Here is a 14899-nt window from a genome sequence, read left to right on the forward strand (position 1 = left end):
CATAACCCAGGATTTATCTGGGGCACCGGCAGGGCAGGGGGACAGTGTGCAAAACAGACGTCAGCGGGGGGTGCTGCTAGGATGGGGCAGAAAAGCCCTTACACTCCAGCGTCGTCTCTGTCCCACGACAGCCCAGTGCAAAGTACTCGTTAATGACAGATGAGTGACAAGGTAAGTCAGAAAGCCAATATACACAGTGAACCCACCGCCACACATTCATTCTTCGGCATTCTTTTTTCAATAAAATTCATTTTAAATTATACTAAAATGTAAAACAGATCTTTTTTTTTTTTTTTTGCACATCCATTACTGATATTTTCCTGGGGTCAGGCAGAAGGAACCGGAATGACTGTCACACACGAGTGCAGGCTGTTGAGATCCCCCACCCCTGGACCCCGAGACGGACTCACCCACAAGCGTGTGCGCGCACCAGGCACGGAAAAGGTGCTGAGCGCACGGGACTTGAAGATTTTCGAAGACTGCTATATATTCTCCCTGAAATCTAGAACACCACTGTGTCTCCTTCAGAATCACTGCAAACCTTTCCCAGGCCCGATGGCCGAATGCCTTCAAGGATGGGAAACCCCGCGCACTTTGGGAGTACGGTCCCGTCACTCCCACCTGGCTGTGAGCAGCCCTGCGACAGACAGGTCACAGGTGGAGCGACACACAGAGGAGGCCCTGAGTGCGACCTCCTCGGAAAACACCTTCAGCTCTTAACCCCAGGACCCCTGGAAGTCAGTCGTAAAGTGCACAAAAGAGACACCCCCAGCAGTATGGAGCAAAGATGGATATAAAACCAGCAGTGGCTGTTTCTAGATAAAATACGGCAACGCTTAGGGCAATCTGTTCCCCAACACTGCAGGCGGTTAAATGCCACCCTGGAAAAGGTGAAGAAGTGCTGGATATCAGACGTAAAAATTTCAGTGGTGAGTAGGAATCATGTCAAGTTCTAGGTTCAGAGATACCAAATAAGTGTCTAGCAAAGGAAAAGAACTTTCGTATCTTCAGTAGTTTCCGACGTGGGCAGATGCGACTGGGCAGGGGACCAGGTTGACCCCGGGTCCCAGAAGGGTCCCGACTCCGACTGGAGCGTCTCCGTGTGCTTCCACCACGGAAGGGCCCGGTGGCCAGCGTGTCCGACGCTGGGTCCCCACGCCTGGCCAGAGGCTCTGTTCAAAGGGCTGGAGGTCGCCGGCTGGACCCTCGGGGACCTCCCCTGCGGCTGGGTGCTAGAGGCCGTTGCTGTTTCTGTGGCAGAGGGGTGGCTTTGAGAGCTCCACTATGTTGGAGCGAGGTTTGTTGAGGAACTTTGGCGCTCGACGCAGTAACCGCTGGGCCTCCGTGAAGGTTTCGGTCAACTCCTTCTTCCACTGCACGAACTCCGGGTCACTCTGGCCGGAGACACAAAGGGAGAAGCTGTCACAGGGTCACCCGTCCTGCCAACAGCTGCGGCTGCCCCCGGTAATTACCGATGGCCTTGGAAGCCCCGATGGCCACGCCTCCCGTGTGCCCGCCCCAGTGGCACTGCCACCCGGTGGGCCATGCTGACACCTCCAGAATCTCTCGCCGAGAGAAGGAAAAGGCCACATGAAAGCCCTTCAGGTGATTCCAGCACGACCCGCTGTGAGAATCGCTGCCTTCAGTTTGCTAGAGGTGACCTCTGATTTCTAAAGCAACTGAAGTCCACAAAATAACACATGGGGGCCAGTTTTGACAAATTAAAAATGACCTTCCTGTGTGTAATGTAGTAATAAAGTTATTAAAAATGTGTTTTTATATCTACTACATTTTAATCTCTCTGAATACACTCCTTTAAGACACACACACACGCACACACTGGAGAATCACTTTGGTATCTTATGTTTATTAAAATATATAAACCTCAATCTTAAACATGCTGAAAGATAATATCTTGAAAGCTATAGGAGAAATAAAATTCTAGACCCCGTTAAATACTGGACAGAGTTTCCAGACAGGGTAATGAAATTATTTCATGTACTTCCTCCTGCCATTTTTTAATATTTGTTTTTTAAAACAATCACTGTTAATTTGCTGAAAACCTTGCATCTTGGGGCCTTCTTATTAAGTCTGTAAGTGATAAAACACAGAGGAAGAAAAGTGTTTTATGAGCAGGCAGCATCTTTGCTGAATATTTATATAGCTGTTATTTCACCTAAGAGAAAATGAAAACTCACCTCACATTGCAAGACAAATTGTTTCCCTCCTTTTATTCTGAACAAAATACATTTTTTGTCTTTAATCTGAGTTTCTTCCACAGAGAGAATCTGTTCCATTGTCAGTAAATTTTGCTAACCAGGAAAATAAAAATTAAAAATTACTTCAAATTATTTCATGATTTTTTAAGTTACATTAATAGGCAATAATACCCAAAACTATCGGATTAGAATGAGTAAAGAAAAAGGGGTGTTTTTCTTTCTTTGCTGGTACTCTAAAGAATACAGACAAAAGTTTGAATTATAACATTTCAAAGAAAACTGCAGAGAAAGACATATTTCAATAAGGAAAAATAGCAAAACTGTTCCCTCAACACAGGATTGATTTCGGATGAGTCATAAGTATACTTTTCGTATCATACACACATCTAAATTCTATCAATAAAGTTGTCAGAGAAAAATTAAGCACTACATACGATTTACGTGAGCAAAAGGTTTGTAGTTCAGTTTTAACACAGCAACTCAATCAATGCTTGGCGATACCAGCTTGTAAGCTAACGATATTTTGATAGTATCAAAATGATGTTATAAATACAGGCAATCTCCTTAAAAGATTGTCATACTAGGTCTATGGCCTTATTGCTTAAGGTGAATGCTATAGTGTGGTGAATTCCTTACCATTTTGTTTTTTGGATAAATACTCCAGGAATCCTAAGTGAAAAACAATCACATCATAAACTCTCCAGTTTTCTTTTTCCTAATTTGTACTTAGAAATGCACTCATGCATATTATGTAGCTTCTCAAAATAGAACTCTAAATGTTGAATCTTTTAAAACCAAGATAATTTATTACATCCAATGTTAAACAAAGGAAGTTTTTTTTTGTTTTTCTTGGTTTTTTTTTTTTTTTACTTTTTTAGTTTCCAAATATCTCGAAAAGCAGGATCATTTCCTTTTAATGTGCACAACAGTGGCTTGCCAGTAGATAGCATAATAAATGCATAATATGTGCAGGCCTGTTGATTATCTGGAAATAGACTGAGCTTTGGGGAGTTGCTTTTAATACTTACCAGCACCTGAGTTATAATTCAGGGCCCCCCAAGAGAGTCGTATTTATTGCAACTCAGGGCCTAGATCCTAATTTTTAAAAAATGACTTCTCTGGCACAAATAACAGTGAGAAGACCTGGTTTATTTTTAAAGAAGAGTAGCAATATGCAATCATAATCATTCCTAATTAAATGGCAACTTCACCTACAGGGATTAAAAAATACAGTCCAAAGTCAAATATAAAAGATTTAGGTCTACTATTTTCTGCTCTTCTGGCCACTGCAGAACCGATGGGTGGGATTCCAATGTATCCGACACATAAACTATGTTTTTAACACTTGGGACCATCGTCCCATTTGCAGTGACTGACTAGGCCTTCCCTAAGAGCAGAAGACACGCCTTCCACCATGCTGGCTCCTTCTATGGTGACCCCCTCCTCACACAGTAAGGGCTTAATAAATGCTGCCTGGCTTGCTGAAAAGTACGGTGTGGATCAGAAATTTCATTTTGTCTTGTTTGTAAACATCAGCTCTTGCAAGAATCTTAAAGGGCAGCTACATCTTCCTGTCTGTTGTATGACCCACCTACAAATTTCCGACAAGGTAGAGACACAAAGAAATACCATTTGGTGGCCTCGCCTCTGCACCAAGGATCACGGCTTATGACATTTTATTTGACCCAACCAGGAAAGGCTGCTTAATGGAGAAACTGAGAGCACAGGGAGAGCTAGGTCTGAACCACCTCTCAGCCTCCAACTGGCCAGCTGTGTCTTGGGTACCAGACCTTCCCTAAGTTCTGGTGTCCTCTTTATAAAATGGGGGTTGAACCCTCAAAGGTTACTAAACAGATTGAGGCGTTTTTTTTTTTTTTTAATAGCACTTGGCCTCAGATAAACACGTAAAAATTATAGTGCAGTCATCCCTTGGTATCTTTGGGGATTGGTTCTAGGACCACCCAGGATCCTGAAATCCACAGATGCCCAAGTCCCTGATGCAAAATGGCGTAGTGTTTGCACAACGCCTATGGACATCCTCCCGTGTTCTTCAAATCACCGCTAGATTACTTATAATATCTATAAAACTTAAAATACCTAATATGATCTAAACGCTATGCAAATAGTTGTTATACTACACTGCTTTATTTGTATTTTTATTATTTGTAGGGTTTTTTTTGTACTTTTTAGTTTTTACTTTTTTTACTTTTTAGTTTTATTTGTAGTTTTTATTGCTGTACTGTTATTTTTTACTGTTTTTTCCCCAAATGTTTTTGATTCTCGGTTGGTCGAATCTGAGGATTCAAACCCGCAGATGCGGAGGGCTGACTGTAGCTGCTATCTATGATTTCTGTTTCTCTCATTTCACAGATGAGAAAACTGCAGCCCAGACAGGCAATGCGATGAGCTCAGAGGCCCAGAGACGCCGTGCAGCGGGTCTGCACTCCTCTGTCTGACTCCAGCGTGCAACCTTTGTTTTTCTTTTCTTTTTTGATCTACCAGCCTTCTTCAGGCTCATCTGATGATACAGAGCTTTGGACCTCACCAAATGGCACATTCTATTTCCAGATATCACACAGTTCTTCCTTGACTTGGACTTGACTTGGAAGCTTAAAAGTTAAAGGTGCAACATTACAATCTCGTGTATACAAGTTAAAATAGACACACAGCGTTTAGGAGGACGTTTTACTAACATAAAACATGCTAGCAACGTGGAACAACCCTTTGACCTTGAACGCACTGAGCAACGTGCAGGGTGAGGCTGCCGTGGACTTACCCGAGACTCCCCCTCTCCTCTCCATTCAAGTCTGTTTGGAAAGAGGTAAAAATAGCGACGCTGCCACTGAGTCAGAAATGGGTTTCCCAGTTTCAACATGTACCCGTGCATGATGCAGTCTTTTCCCAGAGCGTAATCTGAGGAGTGTAAAATAACTGTAAGTTAAATAGGCTCTGAGACAAACTGTCTTAGCGACATTATTCTCAGGAAAAGAAAGAATGGCATACTTTTTGGAAAAACCAAGTTTCTATAAATGCAACACATTACAGAAATCATTATTTTAGTTTTGAACACATGTGCCCTGGGAATCCAAAGATCAGAGGTTTCTTCTGCTCTCTCTCTCTCTCCTAACATATTAAATGGTTGCTTCTCAATATCCTCAGAAATCATGTTTATTTATTCCTTTGAGAAGCTAAATGTTAGTTTCCAAATTACTTTTTCATAATATATAATGAGAATCAGAGAACCGAGAGTATTTAAATTCAAGCTATCCTCAAAGTACCTTTACTTTTATGTGGGATAGGGAGTCCTTCTTTATTCTATTTTCTATCTTACAAATAATAATAGAGTGGGACTTTTCTTGTCCAAGTAAGCTAAGGTAACATAAGGATCAAAAATGGTTCATTCCTCAGCTTAAGGTTAGGTTCATGCCTCAAACGTATGGTTATGTACAGAGACGATTCACACTCATGTTGAGCCCTGTTTATATGCTTATGGTGAAGTACCGTCTCGATCAAAAAAAGGTTCATCCTAAAGCCTTCATTAATGGCTTTGGTGACTGTGCCCAAATCATTAATTCACTCACTCATTCACCTAACAACTACCATGTAAATGCGTAGGTGCCTCACACGTTCCAGGTGTTCTGGATTCAGCAGTGAACACAAGAGGCAAAAATCCCTGCCTCCAGGAGCTTACAATCTAGTGAGAGATTTGGATCACAAATAAATAACCAGAATCCTCATTATGTCATCTGGAGACAAGCAGGAACAGAACAGAGGAGGCAGAGGATGGAAGGTGGTCAGTGGTGATGGGGGCGACGTTAGTGGAGTTGCCATTTTAATCAAAATAGTGCTTGCACTTGCAAAGTCTGTTTAAAGCAAGAGTGCAGTCATCCCTCCAGTACCCATGCGGCTTGGTTCCAGGACGCCACAGATCCAAAATCCTCAGCTGCTCAAATCCCCAATATAAAATGACGTAGTATTTGCATATAACTTATGCACATCCTTCCGTATACTTTAAATCACCTCTAGATTATCTGTAATACCTAATGCAATGTAAATGCTATGTAAATAGCTGTTATACTGTATTGTTTTTTATTTGCATTATTTTTATTGTTGTATTGTTATTTTGTATCATTTTTTTTCCCCAAATATTCTCAATCTGTAGTTGATTGAATGCAAAGATGCAGACTCACAGATAAAGAGAGCAGGTTGTATTGTATTTTTTTTCCAGAGATCTAAGCTTAGACTGTATTTTTCTGTAAAGGTGACTTCTAAGATCATTGACCAAGACATCGTTATACACAATTTACTTACTAACATATGAAGATAAGTTCATTAATTTGGTAGGTGTTCTGTCTAATTAAAAGGATGCACTTCAACAGGTTATTGAGACACATATTTTTTTCTACATCCAATTTGTCAGAATTATAGTGAGATTATAGCCCTGCCTTGAGCAAATTAGCAAGAACACAATGTCCTGTGTAGAATCTGCTATGGCAAACACGGCCCAGTGTAATGGCAATGGGCTGGTCCTCTCTGAGGAGTTTACAAATTAGGGCCATGTCCCTGCAGAATCGAGGTGAGCAGTTTACAGAAGCGCAGTCCTACTCCCTTGGTGCATTCTGGCAACTGCCATGTATGGGGTAAGTTGTCCGTGACTGAGGACACTTTAAAGGCTACAGGGAAATTGGACAGATAAGACCAATCAATGAATTGTGTACCAAGATGCCTCCACCAAAGTAACCTACAAATAGAGTGAAAATGTCTCTGGTCATTCTTATTATGCAAAGTTAACCTCCTAAGAGTCTTTGCTCAGAGGTAAAATGAAATATCTTACCATAGTCATCAACTACCATTTAAAAATCCAAAATTCATAAATTTTAGAAAAATCCAGAGCAATAGTATTTAGTGAATCAAGAACGACTGATTAATTCTTGATGTAGTTTCCTAGTTTGGAAATCCAAATAGGGTACTCGATTATTTTTAAATAAAAATACAGTTTGGCAATTCTTGAGTGCAGTTTGTAATATAAATGTATTTATATATTTATCTCTCATGTCATGCCAAGTTCCTCACCAGGACTGGCCACATATACCCTGGGGCCCAGTGGAAAACGAAAATGCAGGCCCTTTGTTCAAAAATCATTACAGAGCATTACACCAAAGCCTGGTGCCCTGCGTGACGGCACCGGGCACACATCAATGACAGCAGCCCTGTTCCTGGCATGGCAATACTCAATCTTCAAGGAAAAAACTTCCAGACTAGCCCCGAAGCACTGCAAGATAAGCGGACACACAAGAAAATACTGCTGTCTCCGTACACTTTTATTTACGTGTTGACTGAAGACTGAAATATTACACTGAGCTCTTCCAGAGCAGAGAAAACCAAAATGATTTGTGGTATTGCTTTCTCCTCTACTGAAAAATACTTTACGACCCAAATCCTCTTTCAGCTTTACAAGAAATGATGAAAACTCGTTGCATGAGAAACGCATGGAGACACGTTTGCTATTTTTACCTTCTTCGTGGCCAAGCTGCTTATTTTTAGCCCTCTTCCTGGCCTCGATTTTATCTGTGTCTGCATTTACTGCTTCGTAAACCGTTTCCGCCACTTCCTGCTGCCAGCGTTCAGAGATCACCAAAGGGAAGTTCTTGTAGAGCTCTTGGTCACAATCAAGCAGCTGATTAGTTTAAGAGATCAAGACATTTTGGATTTAACGTACTGACGGAGGCAACAGAGTCAGAGCATCACGTGCACAGTGACGGGGTCATACCCAACGCTGTACAGGAAGACAACTAGATGACAGCACGGTCATTTAGAGACAGTTCATTGGTTGTCCTAAACCGCTGCTAATGACAAGTCAAGCAACCAGGACCCACAGACACCTAGAACCGAGTTGCGCTTCACCTTCAGACCCAGGTGGGTTAGGCTCGGGCCAATCTCCTACACTGTCTTCAGGACATTTGTACCAGTGAAGACTAACAGAGGCGGGGTTCCACTTGAAGGACTAAAAGATTCTGACAACAAAGTAAAATTTCAATTACGGTGAGGATATTTTCCTTCTTAAAGTAGAAAAACAGATCCCTACAGTTTTAGAAACAATGATTGAGGGCGGTGCCAAGAGGGCTTCTAACCTCCCCTCGAATAACCGGAAATGTTAGAAAAACAAAAGGTAAACGAGGCTGGACTTACTATTATTAATTCCATGAACCTTCCAACTATTTAAAGTTTAACAGCATAATCACATGTATAAGGATAAAGCTCGAGATACATGGACAGTTTAGGCAACACAGCCTTTAAGGGTTGCTGTGATAAAGATCACAGTTAACGACAGCATTTTTCTATCAAACAATTACTTGAAATTCTTCATTCTGCCCTCTAGGTAAAGCTAAGAAAGTGGTTTTATGCATTCCTACAGTTTTTATGGCAAATGCTAGCAATGCTTCTGATAGAAATACGTTTGTCTTGTTGGAGGCACAAACCTCCTTAGAGACTGGATTTGCTCATTCCTCTGTCTAAGTGAGGATGGGCATCATCACAGGCAAGGTATTTAGAAGGACAAGAAAGAGCAAGGAGTCCAAGGCCCCCCGCCCACAACCCTTGAGCAGATCAAGGGAACACTGGAAGAACTTGCATCTCACATCCCAAGCTGGGGCCTGCCTTAGCCAGCTAGTCTCACTGATGTCGTGTAATAATGTGTCGATTTTGAGAGCCCTTTGATTCGTAGACACTTCCCCCCGTTCTGGTTTTTTCAGATGTCCAACCTAAGCCCAGAGCTGAAGTCCTTGGTTGTTCTGAATGCGACTGGAGGCGCGTGTGTGTGAGTGTGAGCAATGGGGTGTTAAAGAGCAAGGCCCCAGGAGCACCCGTGGTTAGGCACCCTGGGACGCCGGGACAGGTGCTGAGAAGGCAGCAGCAGTCAAAACACACTCCTTTCCCAGGGCGTCGTTCTGAAACGGTCAAGTCTGCTTTACAGACCAACTGTTCTACTGCCTATAGTTTCAGAAAGCCTTGATCTTTATGACTCACCCCAGGCTGCTGAAAATGAATAATAAAAAAAAAGAAGAGAATTTATGTTTACAAGAGGTGAGCTTCCCCACCTCCAACCCCCCTACCTTTTCTTTTCTTTTAAAGAACAACATATTATCTGGGCTGATTTTTAAGGATAAAGCATAGATAATTTCTTAAAATGCAGTTCGCCCGCTAGACTTGGCCATGAACGGGCCAGGACCTTGGTACTGGCTCGCGGCTGAGTCCCGGCCACTCACGACTTCTTGTTCTACGTGTGCGCTTTCTCAGCTTGTGCTCAGGAAGAACCCAAACCCTCCCAGTAGAAACTACCAGTTTGCCCAGCATTGACTATATACGCCAGCAGGCGTCAGCAGGTCACGTCATCTATCCTCAGAGAAAGCGGGGCAATGAAGCCACCCACTCTACAGGTGAGAAAACCAAGACTCAAAGGCGACGGAATGGCCCAGATGCACTCAGCTGACAGGTGGCGGATCTGAGCCCAGGCTATCTCACTCCAAAGCCCGGATTTTGGTTCACAAAATTCTGAAGTGTGAGAATCTCTTTTTAGCATCAAAAATTTTCGGGGGCTCCCGTAAAGTAGCAGCTTTATTTTTGGCACCCTTTGATGGAGAGTAGTGCATCTGACGACAAGGTTCTGTCGTGACGGCAGTAACCCTTCTAAAAAGCACCGTAAGTGGATTGTTCCCCAAAGCACCGGTGCATAGTGGTACTCAGACACCTGCCGGCTGCTGATGGCGCAGGCTACAGACGGCGCCTGGCGCTGCACGGGCCTGGGCATCAGTCTCGCTGCCGCTGCCAGGACGGCCGCTGCTCCAGACCACAGAAGGTGTCCCTGTGTCGGTCAGCAATCCTCATGGCCTGTGGCCTGGGCTCTCTGCACTTCACCCTCACCTAACCTCCACCTCCTGGGAAGCTGGTCTGTGAACACCCCAATCACCTTTACGACTCAGCCCCTCCTCTCCTGGCGCCACCTGCTCTGCCCAGCTGCGGCTCGGCTCCCAGCTCCCTGATGCACTCGGCCTCCGCATGCTGCTCCCAGTAGCTGCTCTCGTCCCCAGCCATCCTCCCGTCCTCCTCCAGCCACGTCTGTCCCCACAGCCCAGCTGGTGCAAGTCCTGGGTGCCTCCAGTTAGAGCCCCTGCTAGACCCTTGCATTTTACTTGTCAGTCTTTTATCTACACCTGACAGGCGTGTGTTTTAACAGTGCTGCAGCCTGCTGGAGGGGGAAGCGACTGGGTGGGGGAACGAGGGGGCCTCGCATCAGACGGGTATAAATGCAGCCAGCTGAGGTGGGGGGTGGAGTCGGGAGAGCCCGGGGCAAGCTGTCAGCGTGGGGGTGGATGCTTGACGGGTAGTGATAGCTTTGACTTAGCATCTTAAAGGGGATGATTTTCTCTCATGACTCACGTCTCTAATTATGTCTTGTCTCTACTTGGAGAAATAATGATATGAACGAAGGTTTGAAAAATGCAGAGGATTATATAAAAAAAAACAGTGATTATTCCCCCTCTGATTGACAAACGTGAAATGATTCACACTGTTTGCTCTTTTCATCCTAACACAGGGAGAGCTAAAGACTTAGAAGCATTAAGAGGACTGGCTCTTCTGCACTAGGCTAAGTATGTTTGATACCACACCGTGGTTTTTTCCTGCTTCGTACACAATTCAAGTTGTATTTCAATCACAGATATCCCAAAGCAATAAAGATTTTACCATCTTGCAGCTCATCAAAAATAAAACTATTAGTGCAAAGAAAGCTTTCATTGCTTTTAACTTACACATTTTACAAACGTGTGGATATTCATTTGTAAGTTACATTCCACAAACAGCCCAATACTAAAACAATCCCTATGTTTAACTGATTTCCAACAGAAATTCTCCGCATTCAGAAAAAGAACGAGAAAAAGAAAGAGACTGGCACGTGTATACCTTAATGCCTTTGGTATCCTCTTCGTCAAATGAGCCTATGTCAAAGGCGTCAGCAGCGTTGACTTCTCCCCGGGGGGGAATCAGGGGTGGCGGGTACTGGAAGAAGCATGGCACGGTTATCGGATGACCTTTGGGGACCCCATCCCAGCCTAACAGCCCAAAGAAAGAACACAGCGGAAGATGTCGATATGCTACACTCTGTGCAGCATTTTGTTCAAACTTTACACAAATCACATTACACGTTTCACACGAGAGCCTTTGTACTAAACAGCCCGGGAGACTTTGCTTTGCATAGCCCAAAGTTAAGGAAAAAAAGATGCATGACAAAGCCTTAAATAATTTTTAAGTATAAGAAAGTCTCAAGACTGCATAGCCCTCCAGCTCAACCTAGGAAGGCGCGTCCTCTCGGAGGAGGCGGCACCACTCGTGAGCTGCTGGAGCCAGAACACGCGAGGGGCCTGGACAGAGCCCTGCACACCTGCAAGGTCAAGGTGCACCCCGAGGTCAAGGCTAACGGAACAAGGGCTCGAACTCAGACTCTAATTAGGCAGGACTGAGAGAGTCGTCTCTCTTCACTACAGAAAATCATCATTCCTCTGCAGCCTGAGTTCGTGCAAAAACAAGCCCAAAGCTGATAATCAACATTTAAAAAAAAATTAATGTCAAACGTGTCCATCCCCTAGACGGTGCGCATGGGGGGGGAGCGGGGGGCAAGGGCGATATACGTAACCTAAACTTTCGTACCCCCACAATATGCTGAAATAAGAGTAAAAAGAAATTAAAAAAATGTTATAAAGCTTTAAAAAAATTAATCTGTGGTGTTTTGTGTATCAGTGTGAATATAATAAAGCTTAAAATAAGAAAAGGGGATTATGCTGATATAAAATCATGCTAATTCTTAAATTATGTAGCACTAGGTTAGAAAATATATATACGTTTACGACAGAAGTTTCTGGTACATTTTTATATAGATCTGTGTAAAAATACGGCCACGTATTGAGATAAGAATTCAAGAAGATGAGCTAAAACCAAAAAGAGTCTCAAATAAATGTACATCTGAATTAGCTAGATAACAGCTCCATTTTATCTTTTATTAATTTATCTAGAAGATATCAAACAATTTTACACCAGGGAAACGAAGAAGGAGAAGTTGTCCCGTGGGGAGTCGGCCACGCGGTAACACTTGGGTACCAGGGCACTGTGGACACAGGGAGCTGGGATGGGGACCTGGGGGGACACAGCCAGGAAGCCAGCAGTACGTGGAGAGACAGAGAGAGGGACAGACAGACAGACAGACAGACACGAGAGCACAGGGACGGCGGTGCCCAGAGCAGAGCACCACAGCCAGGGAATACCTTTTGCAAATAGACGTGCTGCCAGTCAACGCCTTTGAAAAAGATGTGCTGTTTTACTTCCTGTGCACTGGAGGGGAAAGAAGGAGTCATAACAATGGTAAGTATGCATCTGGAAATAGAAGAAATATTTTGCAAAAATTGTCTCCTATTATTAAGAACATGGAGCAACAACTATTTCTAGTTAAGAAAGCAAGTAAAATAGGCTCCCTTCAAAGCAACAGAGGAAGCGCTGTGATGTTTAGGAATGCTTCCGGTTACACCCAGGGATGTTATCCCATATGATCATTTATTTGGGATGTTTATTTCGGTTTAAGATAACCTGGAAGTTTTCACAGATGTATGTACACACACATGCACGCACACACGCAGTAATCCCATAGTTAAGAGAACATAAGTGAAGTAAGCATTAAATGGGAGATTGACACCTGAAAGAAATTTACAGCAATGTCTGCAAGTCATGATAGACAGTATGATAGGAGAATGACAGGAATCTGAAGCACCACATATTTACTTAGAAGCAAACTAGAAATCTAATAATATAGTGCATACCAAATTCCTTTGTAAGTTTATGGAACTAGTTTTCTTGAAGGTCACGATTGAAGCTCCGTGTACACAGAACAGAAGCTGCATCCTCGGAGGCAAAGCCCATGTCGGGCAGCGGGAGCTCCCAACACACCCCGGCGTCCTCTCTGCCCGCAGAGCCCGTGACTGGCTCTCGGGGCCTTTCCTCTGCAGTCGGTCCCCGGGGCATCTTGCCCAGCCCAGGGTGTCAAGTGACTTTATTTTCCTTTACCTGACTCCCAAATCTATGTCCCAAGCCCCACCCTTTGTCCTGTGCTCCAGAAGGTCCCCCATCCAAGGGCTTGCTCACAACCCACTCCGACAAGGTTGGAGGGTTTGAAGCGGCACCCTTCAGAGCCGCACCTGCTCTACAGGCCAGCGTCATCCCTGACGCTTCTCTTACCATCCCTCAAGCTTCTCTTCCCTCCCACGCCACGGCCGCCCTGGGCTTGGTGTCAGACCCGACTACGTCCCCCCTGCCCCCGGCCTCCACTCCTGCCTGCCGCAGTCTGCAGCCCCGTCTCACTCCATGTCCTGCACAGATGATCTTAAGCGCCCTCACCGCTCCGCTGCTCAACTCTCCCAAGCCTTCCCTTGTCACTCACTGCCAGGCCCGGCGCCCAAGAGACTCGGCTCTTCTGGACCCCGGCAGGCTTGATTCTGCCTCGGAGCCCTCCCTGGTGAACCCGTGTGCCTGGAATGGCCGTGCCTCCCTCGTGCACTGGCTCGGCCCGACACTTAGAGAGCGTGTGGCACTCAGTGTGCCCAGCAGACATTCACGGGACGAAGGAATGGAATTCAAGTCGGAGCTGCCCCTTGGCATTTCCGGCAGAGACACTGAGTTGACTCTCCTGTTCTGCTCCATTCTGTGCCCATCGTCATCTGCACATTAGACGGGGAAAGCTAAGCAAGGAGTTTGCTTGCCTGTGCCCAAGCAACGAAAAATACCCCAGAGAGAGGCTTCCGGTTCAAGCCGGTGATGGAGCACAGGTGTGCAACTTTGCTCCTTCCCGGCAATCACTGAGATGGTAGGAGAGGAACGTGGACATATTGGTCCTCCATGGGGAGTGGGAGAGAGCCATCAGCAGGGGACAGGGACAGGGACACACAGAGGGGTGGCAACTGACAGCAAATGGGCAGAGCTATTGCACGTGGAGCCTCTGACCTTGACCAGCATGCATGCATACATGCGTGTACACACATGCACACACACATGTGCACACCCGTACTCACCACACTTCCTTCCCCGATACCAAATCCCAAAACACCTGCAGCTAGGTGTTTATTCTAATGGGGGGGGGACCCCTGAAATGCTCTACTTTTAAGAAATTGAACCTGCTAAAGTTTTTTTTAAAGATATCAATGAAAGAAAGGGTTGGAAATTTAAACTATCGGAAAGTAAAAGGCCAGGTGCGGTGGCTCACGCCTGTAATCCCAGCATTTTGGGAGGCTCAGGCAGGAGTTCAAGACCAGCCTGGGGAATACAGTGAGATCCAGTCTCTACAAAAAATTAAAAAAATTAGCCAGATGTGGTGATGTGCAACTGTAGTCCTAGTTACTCATGAGGCTGAGGTCGGAGGATCATTTAAGCCCAGGAGTTCAAGGTTGCAGTGAGCTATGCTTGCACCACTGTACTTCAGCCTGGACAACAGAGGGCGGGAGGGTGGGAGGGAGGAAGGAAGGAATGAAGGAAATCAAAGCAAAGACATAGAAAATATATAAGACCGGGAGCATAGAGGACCAATCTAGAAATCCCAATATCCATCTAATAAGAGTTCTAAGACAAATGGAGAAGAAATGTCAAAC

The 14899-nt window shown here is 44.7% G+C and overlaps 1 protein-coding gene across 1 annotated transcript in view; it reads right to left on the reverse strand.

Annotated features, from left to right (window-relative positions):
- Positions 1-378: 378 nt before the first annotated feature.
- Positions 379-14899, reverse strand: part of GRK3 (G protein-coupled receptor kinase 3) — a 54412-nt gene continuing 39891 nt past the window's right edge. The window contains exons 13-18 of the mRNA XM_069496875.1: positions 12533-12599; positions 11178-11273; positions 7734-7896; positions 4996-5132; positions 2199-2312; positions 379-1394 (exon numbers count right to left, since the gene is read on the reverse strand). Coding sequence (XP_069352976.1) covers positions 1233-1394; positions 2199-2312; positions 4996-5132; positions 7734-7896; positions 11178-11273; positions 12533-12599 — 739 coding nt within the window. The 3' untranslated portion in view covers positions 379-1232. The remainder of the gene's footprint in view (positions 1395-2198; positions 2313-4995; positions 5133-7733; positions 7897-11177; positions 11274-12532; positions 12600-14899) is intronic.

This window comes from Eulemur rufifrons, chromosome 21 (genome assembly GCF_041146395.1).
Source record: "Eulemur rufifrons isolate Redbay chromosome 21, OSU_ERuf_1, whole genome shotgun sequence".
Lineage (NCBI taxonomy): Eukaryota > Metazoa > Chordata > Mammalia > Primates > Lemuridae > Eulemur > Eulemur rufifrons.